The sequence below is a fragment of the Dermacentor albipictus genome, chromosome 4 (genome assembly GCF_038994185.2).
Source record: "Dermacentor albipictus isolate Rhodes 1998 colony chromosome 4, USDA_Dalb.pri_finalv2, whole genome shotgun sequence".
Classification (NCBI taxonomy): Eukaryota; Metazoa; Arthropoda; class Arachnida; order Ixodida; family Ixodidae; genus Dermacentor; species Dermacentor albipictus.
The window spans coordinates 142,123,122-142,146,830 of record NC_091824.1 but is presented as its reverse complement, the minus strand read 5'-3'; the positions used below and the strand labels follow the sequence as shown (position 1 = coordinate 142,146,830).

At 46.6% G+C, this 23,709-nt stretch overlaps 2 protein-coding genes across 5 annotated transcripts in view; one reads left to right on the top strand and one right to left on the bottom strand.

Annotated features, from left to right (window-relative positions):
- The window catches only part of LOC135915433 (isatin hydrolase-like), a 358,063-nt gene that overhangs the window by 157,930 nt on the left and 176,424 nt on the right, over window positions 1-23,709 (top strand). For all 4 annotated transcript variants that reach the window (XM_070537693.1, XM_070537691.1, XM_070537694.1 and 1 more), the window contains exon 2: window positions 13,351-13,387. In XM_070537693.1, the coding sequence (XP_070393794.1) occupies window positions 13,351-13,387 (37 nt within the window). The remainder of the gene's footprint in view (window positions 1-13,350; window positions 13,388-23,709) is intronic.
- The window catches only part of LOC139059377 (trypsin-1-like), a 50,952-nt gene that overhangs the window by 18,949 nt on the left and 8,294 nt on the right, over window positions 1-23,709 (bottom strand). The gene's annotated exons all lie outside the window — the stretch shown is intronic.

The following is a 23,709-nucleotide window of genomic DNA, read 5'->3' as shown; positions in this document are numbered from 1 at the left end:
AAATCTAAAAAAATACAATTTGTCTGCTGATTTTCATCCATGTTAAAACGCAGGACAGTAGTGAATTGAAATAACTGGGTATCACACGAGTAGCTTTTCCTAAAGCCATGCTGATAAAGATAAAGTCATTTTTTTCCCAGATGGTTGTACATGTGATAAGCGGTAATATTTTCAAGTAATGTACAGCATATGCATGTTAAGGAAGCGGGACGATAGCTATTAGGTGAGTTCTTGTTGCCCGTTTTGAAGACAAGAACGATTTTGGCTATTTTCCAGTCGGTAGGCAGCTCTCCAGACGATAATGATTGTTCAAAGGTATGACACAAAATCTGGCTGCAAAATGGTGTTTTTAAGGATTTACAAATTTTTTTGTCCGCTCCGGCAAACGAGGATGACTTAGGTTGTTAATTAGAGATGCAGTACCCTCATGACCAATCCTGATGGGCTCCATAAGTTGGTAGTCGCAATCAGGAACAATTGGCATACTGGAATTATCTTCCTTTGTAAACACTAATGCAATAAGTTGTTCAACGCAGTGGGACATTCAGGGTCAGTTAACGGTAAACCAACAGTACTGTGTAGTGATATGGAGTATTGTTTATTTTCGAGATATATAATTTACCAAAACTTCTTAGGATTAATTAGCAATAGCAACGGAAGATCGCGAGTAAAATATTTGTTTTTGGCAGTGGTAATAGCAGAGCAGTATGTTTTGACGCACTGTTTATACTTGTCCAACAAAGGCGGAGAGCAAGCAGATTGAGCTTTTCTGTATAGGCGCTTCTTTTTATTCCGTAATCGATGCAGGGCCTTCTGGAACCATGGATTAGATTTATCATTAGATACTGTAATGAGGGGAATATGCTTCTCTATCAGCGCATACAGTTTGCGCACACTTAATTAATCTACACAGTTAATCTTCGCAGTTAATTGTTTCTGCTCATCGTCTACACACGGGCGTTACGACATATCCACCTGGGCGGCCGGAGGGGGGTCTAGTCTAATGGATCGTAGCAAGGTTTATAGCATGCAAGATTCACTCAGCACACGAGGATACACTCAAAGGGCTGTCCCAAGCTGAAATGTGAGGTGAAATATCGAAACCGAATGAGCAAGACCCTTGTTTTTCACACGAGTCAGCGTCGGTGCAGCATCACGTGAACAAGCTGTATATCCAATCCACCGCCACATGGCTATACTTGCCCAGCTACAGCAGGAGCGGTGGAGATCGGTATCGGTTGATTCTCCAGAGATAATTTGTCGAGTGAACAACGCAAGCTCGGACTCGAATACATGGCCACGCTTAACACTGCGTACGCGCAGCTCCGAATGCCCGCATCGAACAGCAACAATGCGTCGACGTACCCTCATCTGACTCTCGTCATCAGGGCGTTACCGCGGCAAATAATTGAAGCCCTGCTGCAGCTATTGTCTCGCTCATTTCCACAGAAATCGCTTGTTTAATCTATGCTCGCTTCACTGCCTGAACCGTGCTCGCGTGTATCTTTTAGAAAGACACGTGCGATTTCTGCACTACCTGTGTTGTACTTTACGATTCAAACATGAAGCCTGCCGCCATTAAGTGCCATACACAATATTCTTATTTAGCTGTATGTGTTTGAGGAAATAATCATAGTGCTTGTGGAAGGGTCAGGGCTACTGCCATTTCCTGCAATAGGTGCAAGCGCGAGAGCAGCGCTGATCGCAAAATCAATGGAAGGTCTTTTATGTATCACTGTTACATGAAACTATAGCCGCTACAAATTATTTAAAAAATTAGCCGAAGCGTAACTCTAGCTCCTTGATTTCTTTTTTGTTAGCCTAGTCCATTATTTCCCACGGGACGGGCGCTTTTCAGGCACAATACTGTAATCATCCGCCACGCTTCGAAGGCGGTGCGCATTCGGGCAAGACGTGGGGTGCACTCAGGCCAGGCCTCCATTCTCGGGGGATCACTGCGAGTAAACGGCTGGAAAAGGCGGTATACATAGAAGGGAGATCAGACAGAGACCTATATTTTAAGCCATACAAGAAGCACCCACACCAGAAAGAATAAACGACGCCCTGCTGCTGAACGTTTACACCAGGACCAGAAGCCTTTAATTTCCACATGGCACCGCGGCGGCCCTTTTGTAAGGACTTCCGTTTGTGCGAGCAGCGTCACGACACACTGTGCGCTCCCGCCGGGACGAGGCATCGCTTCAGTTAACGTCCGCAACCCTTTGATGCTGCGGTGGCAGCTGCATCATTGCGGAACGGGGACGCTTCGCTGAGCTCTTGAGTTCCCGTTGTCTCAGAGCGATGAGCACAGCCTGGCGCTGCGCTCAACTGCGAGTTGCAGTATCTATACTCACGCGCGCGACCAGGAAGCATAGCAAACGGGACTGGTGGCGCGGTCCCCGTGTATTAGTGTGCTATTAACGGTCGTTGCCACAGTGTGCACAAGGCCCAGTTGTTCCAGTAGTCTAATATCGCACTATTCTCACAGCCAAAGGTAAACATCCCGAACACGTAATATAGAAAGACAGAGAGAGAGAAAAAGAAGAGGCATGGGTAACTCAACTCGTGTTTCTTTGCAATGTTGGGAAGTTGCTCCGTCGACAAGTATTTCCTGGTTTGGTTGCGTCAGCGCAAATGAGATTAATATTTAAATTGGCACCAGGCATTTCTCATTACAAATAAAAAGGAAACAAGTGCCATCATATAACTGCTTCAAAGAAACGTTAATGTTTGTAAACACCACCATGGACATAGCTTTTGCTCTATTCACAGATTGTACGTTGTCCGCTGTTACTTAATTGAGACCTGCTCGTGGTTCCAGTAATATACACATGCGTTGGCTGAGAGCCGTACACGGCGCGATTACGGCCGACAACCGGTGTCTTCTCGGTATATGAATATCAGAACGCTAAATTGTTTGTTTCTTTCCGAAGCGACCGCAAGAACCATGTCTATCCTCGTGCCAACATTGTAATCAGCTGAGTCCCGGAAGCTTTATCTACTCCTGACGCGGAACAAAGGGCAGGATAATGGAACGATTCTATTTTAGAGAAAATTCTTTTCGCGTGTAGTCAGTGGTATGAGCGATGCTACACGCACGCCATCACACCGATAAACCGGTCGTGAATGCTGGGTGATAACCAAAGAACAGAATCGAGCAAAAGGAATCCTTGCATTGTACAAGCGTAGGCCTGGTTTCGCATAATGCACGAGTATATCGTAAATCGTCCACAAACCACGATCGCACTACCCCCATTTCCGTCAAGAAGAACGGAGACTTACCCTTCTGAGAACGCAGCTTCCGATGCAGGGGGGCCTGGACATTAGGGAGTTTTAGATTTAGCGCACCAAGAGTTAGGGAACACAAACCGCCTGGCTTACAAAAGGACGCAATCTGGGTAAAAATAAATAAATAAAAGAATGCAAGCAGGACATGGAGTTTCGGGTACGCAAAGACGGTTGGTTGCGCTGTTTCTATAAAACGCCCCTATTTGAACGCTTCCACTCCAAGCGCACAGCGTCTTGCGCGACTGTAGCGCATATGCGCGTATGTGGCGAACGGCGGCGAATCGATGGCGCACGCAGGAGCGAAATAACTGCGGTGAGGAGGCGGGCCCATAGAGCAAGGTGCGCAAACGCAGCTGCACCCAGAGTCCTACATTTCCCTCTCGGTTTCTCTTCTCTCGCCTATTTTCCCCCAGACATCCTTTCCCTTCTACAGAGGGCAAGTATAGCGTTACAGTTCATCTTGTACTGGTCAGATGGAATCACTTGCTGTCCACGCTAGCGGCATGTTAACGGCGTTACTCTTTCACTTTATCCATTCCAGAGAACGCGGACGAGGAAGGGGGACGGTTTCGGGGGAGGTCTGGAAAGGAACTGGTTGCCGCCATTCTGTATATAGCGGGGAAACCCCAGTGGCGAGTTTGGTGACCCAGCTGTGTGGGCTTTCTCCGCGGATTACAACCGCAACTTGGAGGGAGGAGAGTGCGTGGAAGTCGGTCAGTGCGACCTGCGCGCTGTGTCGTTCACCCTTCGGCGGGGAAAACACGTCGCGCACGCGGACGCAGGACTAACGGAAAGAGGACACGGCGCGCTGTGCGGATCTGTAAGGTTGGCTCCAAGATAATGATGTGTTTCTGGATATTTGCTTGCATTTCTTAACTTTATCATTTCTTAATATTTCCTCATAAGACGGTTACGCTACCGCCTGTGCCGACTGTCTCAACTAAATGGCGCTAAGAATGAACAATAATGTAAGCATTTTGGAGGCAACTTAAACACATATTATTACATATATATTATACATATTATTATTATTATTATTATTATTATTATTATTATTATTATTATTATTATTATTATTATTATTATTATTATTATTATTATATTAAATACCTACCATGGAGAATCTGTCAAGAAATTCGGCTGTGGTGAGAAAGCGATGAAGTGAATACGATGGCGGTGAAATGAGTTAGAAGCCGACACGCTGAGACCTATGAAAAAACAAGGTGATGGCACCGTATTGCATACACATCATTATTTGTTGATATAACTGTACCGATGAATTTTACGTTTATAATCATATCTCCACATGGCGCAGTATAGAAGCGCACTCTCTGTTATAATTTTATTCAGGAAGAGAGTATGAAGTATCAATCTTAATACCAAAACATTAGAAGGAAATACTCCTAAAAACTCTGATCCGACAGACTCACACATGCGAACGAAATTCGCAATGACAGCACTGCCTGGCCGCAAATGATGGTATATAACTTTTGCTGTACCTGTGTCTACGCAATCCAAGATCCTCTAACACTATTAAATTCCTCGCTCATTCTTTTCGCCCTCCTTTATTTTCTCGAGTGGCGCCGACCCCACTTGCGTAACTGACCATTCGGCGCCATTCAGTGGCAACAAAGAAACAAAAATCAAACTAAAAACAATCATAATTATAGATTTCTGCTGCGAAGTAACGGATCAGGTATACGCGCTTAAGTGTCGCAGAAAATTCGTAGTCTCGACGACACATCCTTGTGCATATCTCCGCAGGAAAATTAAGTCGCCGGTAACCGAAACGTGACGTTGGCAATTTCACCCATTCCGTCCGCTCCTACGTCACTCGAGACTCACGAGACGAGCGTACTAATGCGACAACTTAGTAAACAAAGATAGCCACGCGTGGTTAATCAAACGCGCCTACGGCAACAATCGCGCAGCAATGCTTGTTTGCTATTGCTCTAAAAATACAGTGCGCCAGGAAGATTACATCAAAATGCGGGTCCTCTTACAAGAAGACCAGTAACTGCATTTTTCAACGATGCGCTTTATTTTTCATTCTCTAGCACATTTCGCCATTGTCTAAGGCATCTCTGCAATGCTGTTATCACCGCTGTCGCCAACTCGGTGCGACGGCTGATAAGAGCGGAAAAGAAAATGAGTCGCAACAAAATGGAGCGCATGACACTCATTCCACATTTTTAAGGTATACTCACTTAAAGACGCGCCAATACGCCGTCTGCAGTGCCGTTGGCAGCTACCGTGTTACCGTTTCCCGAGCGCACTCGTTCTTGAGGAGCTCCGCACGCATTGACCCTTACAACGGGCGTGCAGGCAGGCAAGTGGACTAGCTCGATTCACAATTGATCGAGTCACGCTCGAGCGTGCACGGTGGACTGTGTGCGCCAACGATGAGTACGCCCATACTTTGTGGTCAATATGGTCGTATAGCCCGTGAACGGATACCGGTTTCCTGCCGCCTTCTTCGTTTGCGATGCATGAGATTGTATGGCGTCGCGTTCTGCTGCCTCCCGTATGCTGCCATGTGCTCGACGCTGAGACGTAACGGGCAACGGAGGAACAGAGGCAGTCAGGGGGTAAGTACACGCCTCTCTGCTTGCCATATGTGTATATTCGTCGGTTGAAACGGCGCCGGTTTGTGTGTGTTGCACGGAGTAATAATGGACGGCCACTGAGCTATCTAAATCAACGTGCAAAAACATGCTTCGTGCAAGCCGCATTGCCCTGATGGAATAGAATAGCTGGTACACCTGGCGAAGATTTGCGGTCTAAGTATTGCTGCGGAAAGTTTTGCTTTGAACTTTTGTCCATTCCCACGCATAATAGCGCTGCTGCTCAAGTGCTTGTTCTCTCTCTCTCTTTCTCTCTCTCTCTCTCAATACACGTGCGTAGCACGCGCGTAAAAGGAACAGCCTGTTCTGGTCGTCTCTGTGTCGCGATCGTAGCAATTAAACCTGAATTCGTAACGGCGCCTGCCAGCTCAGAATGTTCCGTGTGAGCCAAACAAAATTGCAATTGTATGCTCATTTGGGTTTCCACAAGTACTAAGTATCGCAGGGAGAACAGGAGAAATGTAGCCTACGGATATTAAATGAAGATGGAAACTTTTATTTCTACGTCATCGTCTTCAGCCTGTAGGTTCACTACACTACAGGACAAAGACCTCTCCTAGTTCTCTACTTTCCCACTGCACTCTGTGAACCGTGCCGTTCAATGCTTGCGTGCTCAACGCACACGCATTCATATACAGACGCAAATGGGTGCTCTCATTTGCATTTGCCTTGTTCCGCCTATGAAAATAAATCAGGTCGTGTGAAAGAGGTAGCGAACGCGCAACTTCTATTTCACGGATCGAAGTTGAACGTTGAGTTCTATAGCATGCCACCACACGAATAACAAGAGGTTTATTGGATTTTGTGTTCCAGACAAGACTCCGAACATCTGCTTCCTAAACCTGTAAGTTCGTGGCACAAATGGGGACGGAACGGCCAGCTACAGTGCAAGGAGAACATCAAGGAGGAACATTCAAAAAACTAGAATTTGCCCTCCGTATTTCCTTTTTATATTCCATATATGTCTGACACTGTCTTCATTTATAGACATGGCCTACGCCATCGAATCTAGACAAGAATTAATACAAAAAGTGGCCTTCTGCCATCGCATGTCGGTCATCGAGAAGTGGCACCACAGACTTGCTAAAACTTTTTTTTTCATTTCGGTAACGTCCACATCATGACTTGTATGTGTTCTGTCACGTAGATGCGCCTCACTGTCAGGAGCCCCTGCAGCCGCTTCTCGGGTATATGTTCGAATCTTTCAGAGCATCCGCCATGCCGGAAGCGCTCCATGCACGTCCCAGCAGGGGGACCCGCGCTACGTGCCCACGCTTCTCACGGTGCCGCACGTGCCGTACGGACGCGCCCGCGTGCCGCCTCGTTTCCTGGCACGTCCGTCTATGCAAACGCGAGATCGCCTACGCACGCTGCAGAAGCCGCCCGTGCACTGACGCGCGAGCGCCGGACAAAGGCGCCGGCAGCGCGGTGGGCGAACAGTGGCAGCGGCTACTGTTCCGGTTCCGCACTAGAAAACAGCTGGCAGCCGGTGTGCTAAGACACGGAGCACACACGGAGAAGGCAGCGCCGCGGCGACCACTTTCCTTCTCGGCGGACGACCATACGAGCGCACGGCCTCTCCGCTCTAGATACGGCCGACGGCCTCCTCCACCTACTCGCTAGCTGGGCGGCGTTGTCGGCGATTGCCTCGGCAGCGATGCCAAGTTCAAGGTTGTCTGCGTGGCAGCGGCGCGTAAATACCCGGGAGCGTACGATGAGCCGTGTGTGCTTAAGGCCGATAGCGTGCGAGACAAAACACGGGCTGGCTCTTGCGTGAAGCCAGAGGACAGCCGCCGGTAATGATACGGTGGATTACTTGAATGAATTGATGGGGTTTTGCGTCCCGACGCTCGCGCAGTCAGCATTTAGGGACGCAGTAGTGGACGACCTTGGAGCACTTTTGAGTCTCCGAAGTTCTTTAACGTAGACTTAAATCTAAGCACTACACGAGCGTTTTCGGATTCGACCTCCTCCGGAATGTGATTTTCAAGATTCAGAAACTTTCGGGCTATGAGTGGACAATAGCAGGGTCAGTAATGCGCCTAACTCGGTCGGAGTCATATCGCAAATCAAGATGTTCCAGCGGGACGAACTTACAGCTGGATGTGCTGGGCTACCCATAGAGAGAAATCTGCTTTCTTCGTCCTTTTTTCGATTTCCATAACAATGCCATTGGAAGGTGCTGCATAGCGATGGGCGGTGAGTTGCAGAGAAATAATTGTGCCCATTGTATAGAAGGACAGAGATGTTAGTACGTTCAAGATCCTGGCGAAAGTGCCACTACAGTCTGTCATGGGGGCGATGTATGAGTGTGAAGCCACTAAACATCGTTGGCGAGGCGTGTACCAGTTAGGAATGAATGTTCGTGGTCCGATATGACGGTGGTCCGATATGGCGACCCTCGATGGCCTAAGTGCACGTTGGCAACGCGAAGGAAGAGCTAGGGCGTGGTGCAGGACAGCGTTTATTTCCGCAGCAAAGCACCCGGTCGGGCTGTGCCCACACAACCTCCCCTCTCATCCTGGGCGCCCGTTTTTGAGGGCTCGGTCTGGCTTGGTCAAACAACCGCAGCAAAAAAGCTTACATTCTTTGAATGTGTCCGCTTCCCCCCGTCTCTACGGGAGCAACATTGATCTCGTCAAACCCCGCTTGCGTTTTCGGTCACTCGCTGCTGGTTAATTGCCCCCTGTCATGCCAACTTGAGCAAATAGTTGCCTGCAGGTGGCCCTCTGTCGCAACATGGGTTTAGGGTGCCTCGATGTAGCGGCGCGCTGCATCGATGCACCCTACATGTGTTGAAAAAGCCGCTTTCCAACGGAAAGCGGCCTATTTTCTTTTTTTCGCACGGAACGTTTCCAGCGGAATTGCATTCCACACTAAGTTAAGGACCAGCCGCCCCCACGCCCTCACTTCCACGAAACACACTTCCCGCGCGTGCTTTGTCATTTCTCTGCGCACTGGCTCGGGGGAGGCAGTCGCGGTTTTCAACATAATTCTCCTGACGGCCCCATTATGGAATGCTCGGCGCCACTGCAGCTGCGTCCAGTACGAAGGAGACAGCTAAGAAAAGCGTGGCGAGCCGTAGCAAATGCCCCAACTTCTACGCTCTGAAACTGATTGGCATCGTCTTTACGGCGCAGCACGTGCAGCAAATGGCGTCTGCGTGCAGCGCAGTTAATCGATCGTTGATTTGGGCACAGCAGACGGTGCCCTTTGGGTGATTCGGAAGCTCTGGGAGCCCCTTGGCGTCTCAGGCTGCCTGAGGTGTATGTGCAGAAAACTCCCTTGCCTTTGCGTGTAGGTTCGAGGAAGGTAGGTACCAAATTGTATATCAGTGCAAGAAAATGGGGAACAGAAGACCGTGCTGCAGCTTCTGACTTGCTGTGTTTTCTTGCGCTGACTGTAAATGTATAGCCGTATCAATATTACACGACTCTAATTATCAAGGATCCTTTATATTATGAAATATTCTAGGATTTTGATGCGTATATGCATCCGCGTTTCATCAATACCTTCTAGAAATGTTCTCTGTGACTGCGGACACTGCAATTCGAACGTCATGTCGGAGGAGGATGTTCCGGCGAGTACGTGTGTGACTGAGGATGTTCAGGAGATAGCTTGGGCAGAGCTTTGGTTCCTTTTTGGCTACAGTTGACAAGCCCAGTTCTCGGCTTCTGCAAATATGAACACTACATTGCTAATTGCGCATGAAATAAAGTTTGGATCTTATCGATGATGAACTTATTGAAGAGAACGTAAAAAAGATTGTTAGGACAAAAGCGGCTTGCCGCAATTTCTCGTTTGACAAGTGTAGGAACGGAATGAAATATTCCAAGTGAATTTCGTGGCTGAGTGGGTGCAAGTGAGGGAAAGCGACGTGTTCGCCAGTGGTTGCTGGGTGCCAAGCCATTTGTAAGCGAAAGAACAACGTCTGTATTAGGCGGCAGAAACCTTTACTGAGGCATAACATTGTCCGTGCAGCGATCATTGATAAAGTTAGATATCGGCAGCTAGCGTCTACGCATGAGCAGCTAGCAATGGTTCGGGTCCGTACAGGAGTCTACATCGTTTTCTGTAGCAGCAGTCTACGTTTAAATACAATGAACATTTAAACGAGTGTCCTGTGGACCCAGTGTCCGGTTACAGGGCTTGTAAGAGCACACAGGAATGAATGTTGTTTGGTTTTGTTATTTCCCTATTCCTGATTTCTGCTACAAGTGTTGCCGCATTATTTCGTGCAAAAACCTTGGAAACAACAGGTAGCGGTATTTCTTTATTTCTTCCTGTTCTTCATTATGTTATTCTTCGTTTATCCGTTTTTTTTTATGTACTTGTACGACATACTTTTTTTTCTTTAGCGCGTGCAGTATCAATTTTGTTGTGAAGACGCATAATTGTGCAGAATAAACGCCCGCATGCCATCTATCTACTTTCGAAGGTTATTCCTCTGAAATAATAAGCGTCTCTTTGACGGAAACCGAGGAGGCATGAGGTGGGACTCAAAGCGCACTAGACTGGCGCACGAGCTTGGGAAGAGAGTTCGAATAAAGAACTTCCAGGGACTAGGTGTGAGCGCGCAGATTCATGCCGGAACGTAATGGCGCGTGGCTGCACTCCGCGTGTACACCCAGCCTTTCGACGCGCGCACATGTAGCCAAGGTCAGGGGCGTGCGTGTTTACTTTTTGCCCACACCGAGGCATCGCGGGCCTGGGCGCGCGCTTCTTTTGGAAGCCGCAGTGAGCGTCCAAGCACTTGCCAGTGCGACGGGGAATCCACGAAACTGGATCAAGGTCACGTGTCTTCACCCCTCAAGGGTCAGAAGATTGCGCTCCGCCTACGTCAGTCGCGTCCACCCCGCCTAATGTGCGGCGCATGCGCCCTGCATATCCACGCACGCATTTGGAAAACAAACCTACAACTGCGCACACAATAGAAGCAGGTTGCTCACTCGGGGTGGAAACACGTTCTGCGTGTGACTTGCCCAAGTAATACACGACGAGGGAAGATTCCGGTAACGTTATAAAGAAGGCGCCGTCGAGCTGGAGCAAGTGGGGGCGGCCACAAACAGGAAACGCAATTGTGCAGACAACGTTGCGCACGAAGGGCAGAGCACACGTACACGCGCTCTTTGCCGGGTGGAACCCAACCAAGAGAGGTTAGTGCATATTACATTGTCGGGTGTGTGCAACTTTGTGGCTGACCTTCTTTTTCTTTTTTCTCGAGCTCAGTGCGCCGAGCAATCGCTCCCGTCAACATCCTTAGAGTGGAACCAAACCAAACACAAAACCGCACTAGATAGTCGCATTATTACTTTGGAACAACCTCGGTGTCTGTCTGAAGGAAGAAAATGACGTGTCACTCGCGAATTCGTCCGTGTGGAAACGAAATTCCGCTATCAAATACCTACCTTAAACAATGTTTGGTCTGAGCGCCCTCCTCCTTGTGCACACATTGTGGCGAGGATGACACGATAGAACAGTGACAGAGCTTGTCAATGACAACAGCTCTTTGAAGCGATTGCCGCATGTTGATGATGACACGAGAAAGGCGCATAAAGACAATCGCTTGTCTTTGTCCACCTTTCTTGTGTCTGTGGACCTAGCTCACTATGACTATAGCAGGGGTACGAGAGAGTCATGGCGCGCCAGTTTCCTTTACGCCAAAGGCGCTGGAAATAAAATGGGAAAACTTATACCATTTAGTTAACCGCTGAGTGAAAGTATACATTCCAACGTGTGCATTGTATCTGCATATATTTTTTTTTTCTGTACTGGCTTAGGACCTTCATCTTCTTATCAAATCCAAAGTCAGGGAAAAGTTCAGTAGGCGGCGGCGGTATAGAAAACGTTCAGTATATGCGTTTTAACGGTGCTCAGTGCGTGTGCGTGTGCGAGCTCTTGTTTGCTGACTTCCGTTTGTTGCCCATTTCCCTCGTTTAGTTATTCGCAATGCAACGAACTGATATATATGGTTACAAACGCGCACATAGCGGGATCCAAGTTGCAGGCAAGGTTATTGAAAGGGAGCAATGAAGCTACAACAGCACTCGAGGGAAGCGGTTAATTAAATACTATCCAACTAAATGCAATGTATACAACTGTCGGTCAGAGTTGTGCCTCGGCTGGCTGGTATGTAATCTTGAAGACTCAAAAATATGTACCGCAAGTAGCACGCGGATACAGAGGAAGAACAGCAGGACACTGACACAGCAAACGCACAGCGCTATTTTCATACTATGCAACTTGTAATCGTAAGCAATCTCTATGCGCCACGCAGGGCAGAAGTTTAATCCCATGCAATGGTTACGTTTATGCAAAATGTCGTTTACAAGTGATGCTAAAACAGGTGTGTGTGCACGGTGCAAGACGTTGACGAAGCGATGTCGAGAGGACGATGTATGCTGCACGTCGAGCGAAGAAAAGCGATGAGAACCATACATGCACAAATATGTAAGATAAACATTACATTAAAATACATTTAAGCATTCTATACCATTTATGTCACAGTGACATACGCCAACTCCGGAAGATTGACCGAGAATAGGGACATGGCCAGTGGAACATACCCAATGTCCCGACAAGCCCAATAATAAGAAATTTAAGAAACTAAAACAAAGCCGTTAAATATTATGCGCTTATTCCACTAGGATATCTGTGTGCTTTAGAGATATAGTGCGCATTTTATGTGCAGGTTTTATGTCGTGATTTAACGTTTGATAAAGCAGAATAGAGATCCGCGCACTGTACTACTAGGTCAGTAGGAAATAAACCATATTTACCCGGCCCGACGCAATAAGAAACTGGAGGATCGATGCCAGTAATATTTCGCAATAAAATACAAGCACTGTATATTATTACGTCGTGCCATTTGACGATCGCCCTTGCGCTTGTTTGCATAATTCTACCTGTCATGCTCGCTTGAGGCGTGCGCTCTGTGACCTTCCAGGCTTAGGCTTAGCCACACATGGCGGCTAAGTAAAGCGGTTATTCTACAGCCATGAAGGTTCCTGAAACGCTCCATAACGGCACGCGGTCTCAGTTGCCAATGCTGCCGGGATATCTCCTCGCGCTGCTTGCATATGCATGAGAACCCCCGTGAACCGGAGGTTTTTTCGTTGTTTCCTTCTTCTGGAATTTGCGTAAAGGTCTAGCGTATTCGATTACCCAGCCCCCCTTTTCTTTCTCATTTTTTTTTCTTTCTGTTCCTGTATACTGACAGAGCAATTCTCTTTTGGGATGGCACCCAATCCTTGGCTTGGTCAATGCGTATTCCACAAGCCGCAATGTGATGTGAAAAAGAAAAGTATGGTTACTATAGATTCCAAAGTACTCTACTAGCAAATTGTATTTGTCAACTAGATTGACTGCAAGATCAGCTATACTAATTTATATCAATTGTGAAGTTTTCCTCTTGACTCTCATCTTGTTTGTCCTGCAGGAATTCGACGCGTCTATGCATCTGTGGAGGCCACCAGGTAAGCGGTTCGAGTCCCGCTGCGCGACAATATTTTCCTATTGGTCCCTGCATCAGTGGCCGTGGAAGACAATGCCTCATGATATCCGAGATCGCTGTGGCTAAAACGCCCATTGATATTGTGAGTGGCAGGCGCTTGAACATCAATCAGCCAGCGGGCAAACGCTCTAAGCGAGGCAGTTTTGTGGTTAAAGCCATTGGACCGTAGAGCAGAATTATACGCTCTCTCTCTCTCTCTCTCTCTCTCTCTCTCTCTATATATATATATATATATATATATATATATATATATATATATATATATATATATATATATATATATATATATATATATATATATATATATATATATATACATTATTCTTTTATACTACACTGGCCACCCGCCATCCCCCACCACCGCAGAAGAAAAAGAAGAGGCATACCTGACGGAACACACATGACTGACCGCTAAAAACGAGCACCTAAATCTCACGCCAATGCCGCGCTTTGGCTAAACTAAGCTACTACACATCCACTGTAGGTGAATGGACAGCGTGGATTGCCATTTTATTCCTTCTATTTCTTTCTGGTATCATAGAGAAACGGTAGCTCGGACCGCGCTTTTCTTTTACCCCTTCTTTATTTTCTTCTTTCCTTTGTTTCAATGCATATTGCGCAACACCATCTATACTATAGTATGCGAACAGGGTGCATAATAAATATCGACTTCTTTAACAAAACCGCGTAAAATTACTATATCCTCAACGTACAGCGCCGCTTCGCAGAAGTTTCTTTGTACAAGAAAGGAAACCGAGGGCCCGATTTTTATAAGTCTGGGTATATTAACCAGTTTCCTTCACCCAAAAAGATCACGTACGCGTGACACTTCCGACGAAAAAGGATGTTCCACGACCTCCGCCAAGGCCGTGAAGTGTGCGCTGGCTAACACTCCCAGGTTTAATTCTAGTAGATAAACGTAGATACTCCAGAAAATAAATAGAAAGTAAGAGTAAGAGACGTGGGTTCGTGCCCCAACTGCAGCCAGTTGTTTTAAAGCGAAGCTTGCTTCGCTTCGTCTCCCGACTTTTTGGGCGGTGCTGCGATCGTGTTGCCGCGCGTGCCGCTGGTTTTCCTGCAACACCACCAGATGGCGCTCGCCCCCACGCATCCCGCAATAGGGGATCGCAATAGGGGGTCAGAAAATTTGGTTGTGGGAGTTCATAGCGTTTTTCTTTTATTTTTTTAACCTAGGTAGGACATTAAGCAGTATAATAGCAAGAGCTTGATAGCGTAACCCACCGCCCCGTTCCAAAGGGGACGCTCATAACATCCATCCATCCATCCCGGCTGGCACCGTCGCGGCCTGGGATGCGTAGTTTGTGCGTATGGCACGTACTGTGCCTGCTTTTCGGTGTGAGAAAAATTGAGATGCTGGGCTGTGATAATGTAAACACTACAATCGTCCATAACCTCAAGGGAGCGCTCGGAGCTGGCGTCCCAACAGCGTGCTGGGCACATTTGCTCAAGGATCCCGTAAACATGCGCCAGAAAAAAATAGCTCCAAAGCGTACACCAAGTGTCAAGGGCATCAACGCCCGAAAGAAGCGTCGCGAGGATGAGGAACGTGTTCACTACGCTGCGAAACGTGGTGCAGACCGCGAATGTATATGTAGAATGTATAAATACAATATCATAATCATTAATTGAATTACGCAGAGCCCCATAACTCAGTTAAAGCTTAATGCGAGTACTTCTGCCACGATGCGGTGTGCCATGTGAGGCAATCATGATGCTCAACCCTCAGAGATTACGAACAACGACGCACTACAACTCAAGCAAACACGTCTCCATGTGTGTTCTGTGAACTACGCAGAGAAACAGCAGTGGTGCACGCAAAGTAACGTTTAAGATCAACTCACCGCTCTCGTATTGGACTAAACGTTGAAGAATTTAGGCATTCGCCGCCAACATCACCGCTAATTATCGGCGATCAAAGCAAACAGCATACAAAGCTTCGCTTACATCGATTCCCACACTGCGTGGAATCCGCATATTTTTTTTTTGTTTCATCCACTTTCATTTCCATTAACTTGTAATTTCTTTTATTCACTCGATAAGTACATGTGATTTACCCTATCCCGTTTTTAGTGCCTTTGTTGGCTTCTTATGATATGTGTATAAATAGGTCGAAGACTAGAAGCACGTTAGGAAAAACAGCAGGTGTTGAGCGATGTTCAGGCCGGAGTCCGGCCTTTACCAAAGGTCATATATATACACACAGACGAACACGGTTATATCGAATCTGAAGGGGATCACAAAAATGTCGATATATAGGTAATTCGATATATAAAATAAAGTTGTTATATAAAGGTATTGAGGTATAGAGTTTGGCAGTTGTTCAGTGTACACAATAATTTGTTACATGTAGGTTCGATATATTCGGGTGCGATTGTGTGTGTATACATATATGCATACATATATATAACTTTACCTTCTGCTCGTCCAACCAAAACAAAGAAAACTTATCGAAGTAACGAAAGAAATACAGAACCGTGCTCTTTCACAACCCTCGGGGACCCCGTAACCCTCGACCCTTCAGTTCGTCGCACGACGCTCAGATCTCGAGCAAAATCCGTTCTCTATTCTGGTCACGCGTGTTGCGCTGACACGCTCTCTCGCACGTGAGAGCGTAGGCCTACTTTAGTTTCTCTCCTTAATATCTACGCTCGCGTCCTCCGCACTTTCTGCGACTACAGGCCACATATATTGCGCACGCAGGCAGAGATTAGAAAGTTAGCCGCGACTAACGTCCGCTGTGACGCACGTTCCCGACGCTCGCTCCTTGCAGCGCAGGCAGCAGCGACCGCAGCAGCGACGAGTGGCTGTAATCTGCACCCGACACATCCAGTGTTGGACCACGTGCACGTTCCGCGTCCATGTACATTTGGCGGGCAGGGCTGGATAGGCGGCCGCCCGACGACGTACGGGGTCAGCAGTGTCACAAAGTGGCGTCCGCTCCAAAACGGATCCGGTCCCGCTTATCTGCCGGGCCTCAATCCGCGGGCCTGGCAGGTATAGGTCCGAGGGTCTCGAAGAGAGGCCGCGCAGAAAAATTTTCTCCCGTGACCCGCTAACCCTGAGTTGCGGTGGCTTGCCGCCGCGCACAGCAGGAGAGGTTGAGGGAAAAGAAGAAGAAACGCTAGGCCTGTGTGTTGAGCGTGCCAATCCGCTATTCTCTGCGTGCTATAGCTTCATGAACGGTGGGTGCGTCTTTTCTCTGTGTTATCTTTTTTTTTTCTGGCCGTTTGTTTTTTGCTCCTTCTTGCGCTTGCCGCATGTTCGATTCGAATCGTGTGCGCCCGAGTCAGCCAATATATCATCGGAAGCAACCAAAGTAGGAAAAAAGAAAGAAGGACAAGTCACGGAGCGAATTACCGGAAGCGGGGCGCCCTATAGGAACAAGGGTTGCTAGGTTGCTTCGAACAAAGCGGGACCTATGGGAGCGAGGATACCGCACGCCCTTCTGCTCACGAGGAAATGAGTTAAGCAGCACGTTGTATGAACGATGTGGTGATAGTTCGTGACTCCAGCTTTACCACATCGATATTCGCAGTGGCGCTGGAAGTGGAACGAATTGAGTCAGAGCATCTATAACCCCCTACTGCCCCTCCTCCCTCTAATTAGAGAACCAATTAGGCTATTCTAGTGTAACGCTTGGGCAGTTTTGCTGGCCGCATTAAAAAAAATAGCTACGGCCAACTTCCTCCGAACAGGCATTAAGTACAGCGCGCATCACTGCAAAGGCATGCCCAATGTTAAATGCCTCACTGTTCTTATAGACAAACATATAATCAATTCTTTCAGTCGGCTGAAATAATTTCAGCATATATAATAATTGATTTATGTCGGAAATACAGCAGTGTCAACTACAATTGACATCAACGTAATGCGAATCATTGCGCAGATGAAATAAACTGCAACACCGTGGCGGCTTGGGCTAGTCGGTACATACTCTATACAGGGGAACAGCGCGAAAAGACGAAGTACAAGAAGGGCAGCGCTTGTGTGTGTTCCCCTTTTTGTGCTCCGTCTTTTCGCTTTGCTCCCCTGTATTGCGTACATGTCACCACGCATCTGTTGTTTGTTGCTGCTGTGATGTCGAGTGAGCCAAGTTGGCGTCAAACGTCTCCATATAGAGCGGTACGTACCAAGCGGCACATACCCTGAGACCACGGGGCACATGTACATGTTGGTGTCGAAGAGCTTCACTGAAGAGCGGCACAAACTCAGTGACACATGCACAGCCTCCTCACGGGCGCGTACCCTGTGGTGATACCATACCCAGAGGCCCATACCTAGTGACCCCGGTAGCGCATACGGTTGGCCTCAAATATGTTCATTGAAGAGCGGCGCACATCCGGTGACACATGTCCAGTGGCCGCAGGAGTACATCAATGGATCCAGCGGCACGTCGGCCCGCATATACCCTGTGAGATGGCCATTACTTCTGCAGGAAATCGGTATGCTTACTTGAATAATTATCGTCAACCGCAGCAAACAGCACAGAAAGCTTTGCTTACATCGATTCCCACAGTGCGTGGGATCCGCATAATTTCATCTTGTTGCCCTTTATTGCCCACCTTTTCGACTACCCTCGATAGCACTTCCTTTGCCCCTTATTCTACAATATAAAACCTGATGACTAAAACCTGGTTGGCTTCAGCCACAGGCTTATATATATATATATATATATATATATATATATATATATATATATATATATATATATATATATATATATATATATATATATATATTAGGGGTACGAGATGATGTTTTGAATAGGAATCGAATATTATATTCAAATTATTAGTACCGCAATTTGAACAGAAAGTATCATTTATTTTCTTACACATAAAACTGAAGAAAATGATTCTAGGGGTTTAACGTGCCAAAACCACTCTCTGATTACGAGGCACGCCACGCCGTATGGCAGGACTCCGGGAATTTCGACCCCCTGGGGTTCTTTAACGTGCACCTAAATCTAAGTACACGGGTGTTTTCGCATTTCGCCCCCATCGAAATGCCTTATATATAACACAAACCAAATGTTTCGCAGTCACCGACTGCTAATCTCTGCTTACTGCTATCCGTCCGCTAAACTAATTATCGCAAATCATTGGAATTGAAACAACCACATACCTTTTCGAAGGAACGCAGAAACAGAATGGATAATGCAAGTTTTGCCTTCGGTTTCGAGACGGAAGCCTACATGACAACCTGCGAGTTCTGCTTGTCTGTCATTCAGTGTTCTTGGCTGCCTAATTATTGAGCATCTTTTATATTTCATGTTGCGACCAGTGATGGTTTCCTTGCAACGAGCTCTTTTACATGCGTTTACGGCACACAAGTCCTTAACAAAGCTTGTTTTTCCCCCTTCGGATCGTTTTTCGGCAACCATTTATTTAGCATTCTTGTAAAGCTCCATTGCATGCAGCACCCATGAATTCCCGAAAAGAAGAATTTTTGGAACCAGGCTCTGAAGATGGTAGGATATTCGTGCAGCTTTTTAATAACAATTAGTGATTTGGTGTTTAAAGCTAATTATTTGTCCACGATAGCTGTTTTTGGTAGACTAGTCAATACAGGCGTGGCACCTAATTGTAGAGACACAAATATCCGTGCTGTAAATACGTACGTGCGTCGGGGTTTGTCTATTCAATGTTCAATTAGATATTCTATACGTACTGCTCGTATTAGATTCGTATATATATAAAGAACTTCGGCGGTGTAACAAGGTAAACAGAACAAGTACTTAATTTCAACAGTTTCGACCGGTGGACCGATCTTCATCATGGTTCATCAGGGTAAACCCTGAAGAAGATCTGTCCACCGGTCGAAACTGTTGAAATTAAGTACTTGTTCTGTTTACCTTGCAGCACAGCTCAAGTTCTTTACGTTTGAAAGGTAGCCTGAAGAATTCCCCCCACACATCTATATATATATATATATATATATATATATATATATATATATATATATATATATATATATATATATATATATATATATATATGCACAAACTCAAAGACCCATAGGACACACGCCGTAAAAACATTAACCGTTCGCTGCAGAGCACTTATATCATTCATAGCAACCATTCTCTACCAAATCAAGCCTACTCCACATTACGTAGATGTCAGCTGAAGTTGAGGTCGCATACAAGTTTTCTATATTGGCACATGAGGCTTGCTCCCTAAACCCTAGCAATCCCACTTCATGTGGTCAATTTTTTTTTTTAGACGTCAGGATTGCAAAATTATCAGGCTTCCAGAACTAGCCCCCCAACAAGTATTACTCAATTATCAGCCTTCATCGTGTAGGGCACTTACTCTGCTGACAAGATTACAACACATGCACCTCTTTATTTATTTTCGGTTCATCTGCCCACCTACTGCGAGGGCCTTTCTGTACCTCCGTACCATTTTCTGCAGAGTAGCATCATGGCAAATGTACGCCGGCTAAGCTCTCTGCTTTTCAATAAAAATGCTTTCTCTTTCTCTCTCTCTCGCATGCAGTCGCATGGGTCTTGTATATCTCGCAAAGTCTAGCTAGGCAGACACCCTTCGTCACTGGTCGTCAGTGTACGAACCGAAGCTCTGATAAAGTCGTGAACCGAACTCAGTACATTTTGATCCACCGCCGCATAGCAAACATTCTATACCGAACCAAACATGCATCGACGCCGCATCTGCAGCGCGCTTAAATTCATTAAGTTAGGTTCTTAGGTTTTACGTACCAAAACCACAATCTGACCATGAGGCATGCACACTGTAGTAGCGGACTACGGAAAGATTTTTACCGCCTTGGTCTCTTGTAACGCGCGCCGGCATATATGCACACGAACGCTTTTGCATTTCGTCCTCATCGAAAGGCACCCGCCATGGTCGGGCTCGAATCCGCGACCTCTATCCCAGCAACGAAATATCATCTGTTTCTGTTGTTTTCGAGGTAAAGCTTTATACAGGGTTGTGGTTAGGTGACATAAAAGAGAATGTCAAACTCAATATCGCTTTTCTTCCACTTGCACTCGATACGCAAAATTATATCCACAGAATACCAACATGCTACTGTATGGCAGAAAGAATTCAACATCGAAAGACGTGTTGCGACAGTATCTCGAACTTCCTGTACCAGTCAACTGTTTCTTGATAAATAAACATAGAATTGCATTTTAGATCAACTAAGTGGCTCAAGCTAGCAGCTTTTTCAGGACACTTACCACCCGATCGAAACCGGCTGAAATGCCGGTGAAATCTGTGAAAGTTCGTGACCTTACAGTGGCTTCCCTGGTATTTTGATTCGGCTGTGAAATTCAAAAAGAATCAAGGTTATGCTTCATTTTCTTCAAAACTAACATTTTGCTCCGAAGTAAATAGAAATGAGTGTTGCGGGAACATGCCGCGAATGTAAACTGATTTAGCGTTGCTGTTTCTTTATGCATTCAGTCGCAGCGTGGAAAACCCGATGATAGCGGTGTAAGATGATGGCGATGTGCGTCGGTATGTGAGAAGCATTTAATCCTCCTGCAAGAGACACCTCAGAAAAGGGTCATCTTTTGCAACTCTAAGGCAGCACTCCAGAGTCTGCATTTTGCTCTATATTATAGGATTAATCAGCAGCTGATTAATCGCATATGAAATAAGAGACTAAAGGGTATGAAATTATATTCCAATGGCTACCTGGGCATACCGGCATTGCTGGTAATGACCTTGCCGACGAAGCCACCCGGTCTGCCCATCTGGAAGCTTGACCAGTTCCAATCGCCTTATCCAGAATCGACGCTCCAGAAAAGCTTCATGTCGTGGCTAAAGCTATGACACACATATACTGGTCTTCTCCCAACCTCCCGAAGTGTCATCTTCATAGGCTTGATCCATCCGTAAAGCTACAAGTGCCATCAAAAGTTTCCCGCTCTGAGGCGACACTACTGTGCCGCCTCTGGCTCGGCGTGGCATTTACGAAGGCCTACTCGTTCTGCATAGAAATGGGGGGGTACGCCTACGTGCGACTCTTGTGGAATCATAGAAACGATTGAACACATACTATGTCTCTGTCCCCAGTACGACGCCGAGCGTGAAGCTCTCCGGACAGCATTGAACCAGCTGGACTGTAGACCTTTTTCGGAAATGAAGACTCTTGGACCATGGCCGTACGCGTCGATGGCACAGAAAGCCACGAAAGCGTTGTTGAAGTACCTCAAGTCAACAGGTCTTGGCAACCGTGTGTAGACTCGGCGCGAACCTTCTTATGTGGGCGAAACTGTGCTCTCTCTCCTCTCTCTGTATTTTCATCCCTACAGCCCTTCCCCCAGTGCAGGGTAGCAAACCGGACTTGCGTCTGATTAACCTCGCTGCCTTACCTCTCTCTCTCTCTCTCTCTCTCTCTCTCTCTCTCGTCCTTTAATGTCACGTTCTTGAAACAAAACACTTTTTTGGTTGGAAGTGTCGTTCACTTTACAATGCCCATCCGGCCACCGATTTCACCAAGGATGGAGGGAAAGTGAATCTCAGTGATGGGCTGCACTCGTAGTCGTTGGAATACGTTGGAATTTTGGTAAGCAGAAATCGTTTGTTAAACAGTTAAACGGAACAAGCTGTCAATTCGTTGGTTTTGTATAGTAAAGAATCTAACAAAAAAGAAAAAAAAACTTATTCGTCGGAACGAAAACGTTCGCAACTTCCTATAAACGAAGTTACAGATTCAACCACTAAAGGATTTATTTTTCTCTGAAAACCAAAATCTCATTTTTCGTTTGACAACTTTCGCTCTCTCTCTTACTCCCGTTTCTCTTCATAATACTAAGTAGGAGGTCGAAACTTCGATTGATGTCGATTTGTCAGCTTTTCTACATAATAAATCTCGCTCTCTAAGGTTGCTCATTGAAATTTAGCTGTGCCGCTTCTGTGACGGATTCATTTCCCTTCTGAGTGTTCATATTGGTCGTCAGAACCTCGCACATTACCCGGGTGCGCTCCTTTCATTAGCCCTGTATTACGTATCCTCCTTATGCAGTGGTATTAACCTTCCTCCTTTTATTCATCTCTCTCTCCCTCTTTCTGAAACCTGCTTACCCTAACGAATGAATGCATCTGCATAGCCTTGTTCGCAACCCTGCGAATAGACCATTATGACGCTGCGCGTCTCCCCTTTACTGAAGCAGCACAACTGCGAGGAATATGTAAGAGTTCGTCGAGATGCGGCTAGTTTTCCTCTTGGTCACGAGGACGCAGAAAAATAATATAACAAACGCTCAAAAGAAGATAAAAACGCAACGCGGAAAACACGAATGTGAGGAGAACTAAAGAAAAGAACAAGAAAACAGCAAGCACGCCCGCATCTGCCGTCGAATGAACTACTGCGGTAGAGTAGCGGGCTGGTGTGAAGATCGTCCCAGATAAGTCCCGTCGTGAGTGCGTTTATATCGTACCTCCCATCCATGTCCGCGTAGACTCGGACGACGCACCGTGCAGGCGGCGTGCCTGTCTGAATGCAAATGAAGCGCATTGCAGTTAAAGCACGCGGCCCGCGCCATGCATCTCTTCTGAGACTCAGTTCAGTGCAGCGCCGGTGATGCTACAACCCTTCTGCCCGTTCAGCAACCGACAGCATGTGTACACTTCTGTGCATTATCGCTGCTCCTGTTCTCAGGGATCCAGTTACAGCATTCATCAGCACCATTCTTTTTTTGAAGGAGCCACCTTGAAACTTGCCGGCCTTCGTTTGTTGGCTACTTACGATATATATATATATATATATATATATATATATATACACAGCACTCGATATGTCAGAGCATCGCAAGCGTAATGCGAAGATGTGGGTTCGTATCCCACCTGCGGCCAGTTGTCATCCACTTTCATTTCATTTATTTATCATTTGCGTACTTCAATTAAAAACTACAAATTATTTTTCCTATGCTGCCCTTGGTGTTATTTCTTGTTGGCTTCTCACGATATATCTCTCTTTGTTTGCACACACACACACACACGGTATATATATATATATATGTGTGTGTGTGTGTGTGTGTGTGTGTGTGTGTGTGTGTGTGTGTGTGTGTGTGTGTGTGTGTGTGTGTGTAAGCGTATGCGGCTTGCTGGCCGTCCACGTTGTTATCCTACAGACCGCGGAGATTTCCTAGCGCTGCGTACAACTAGACCGCGCCAGCGCATGCTCCGCTGCCCCGAACGTCCTTATATTTTATCACGCCACGCTGAGCACGCGTGCGAGGCGTGCAGAAACAAAAGGAAAGAAATCAAAGCGGATCGGCCACTTTTGACA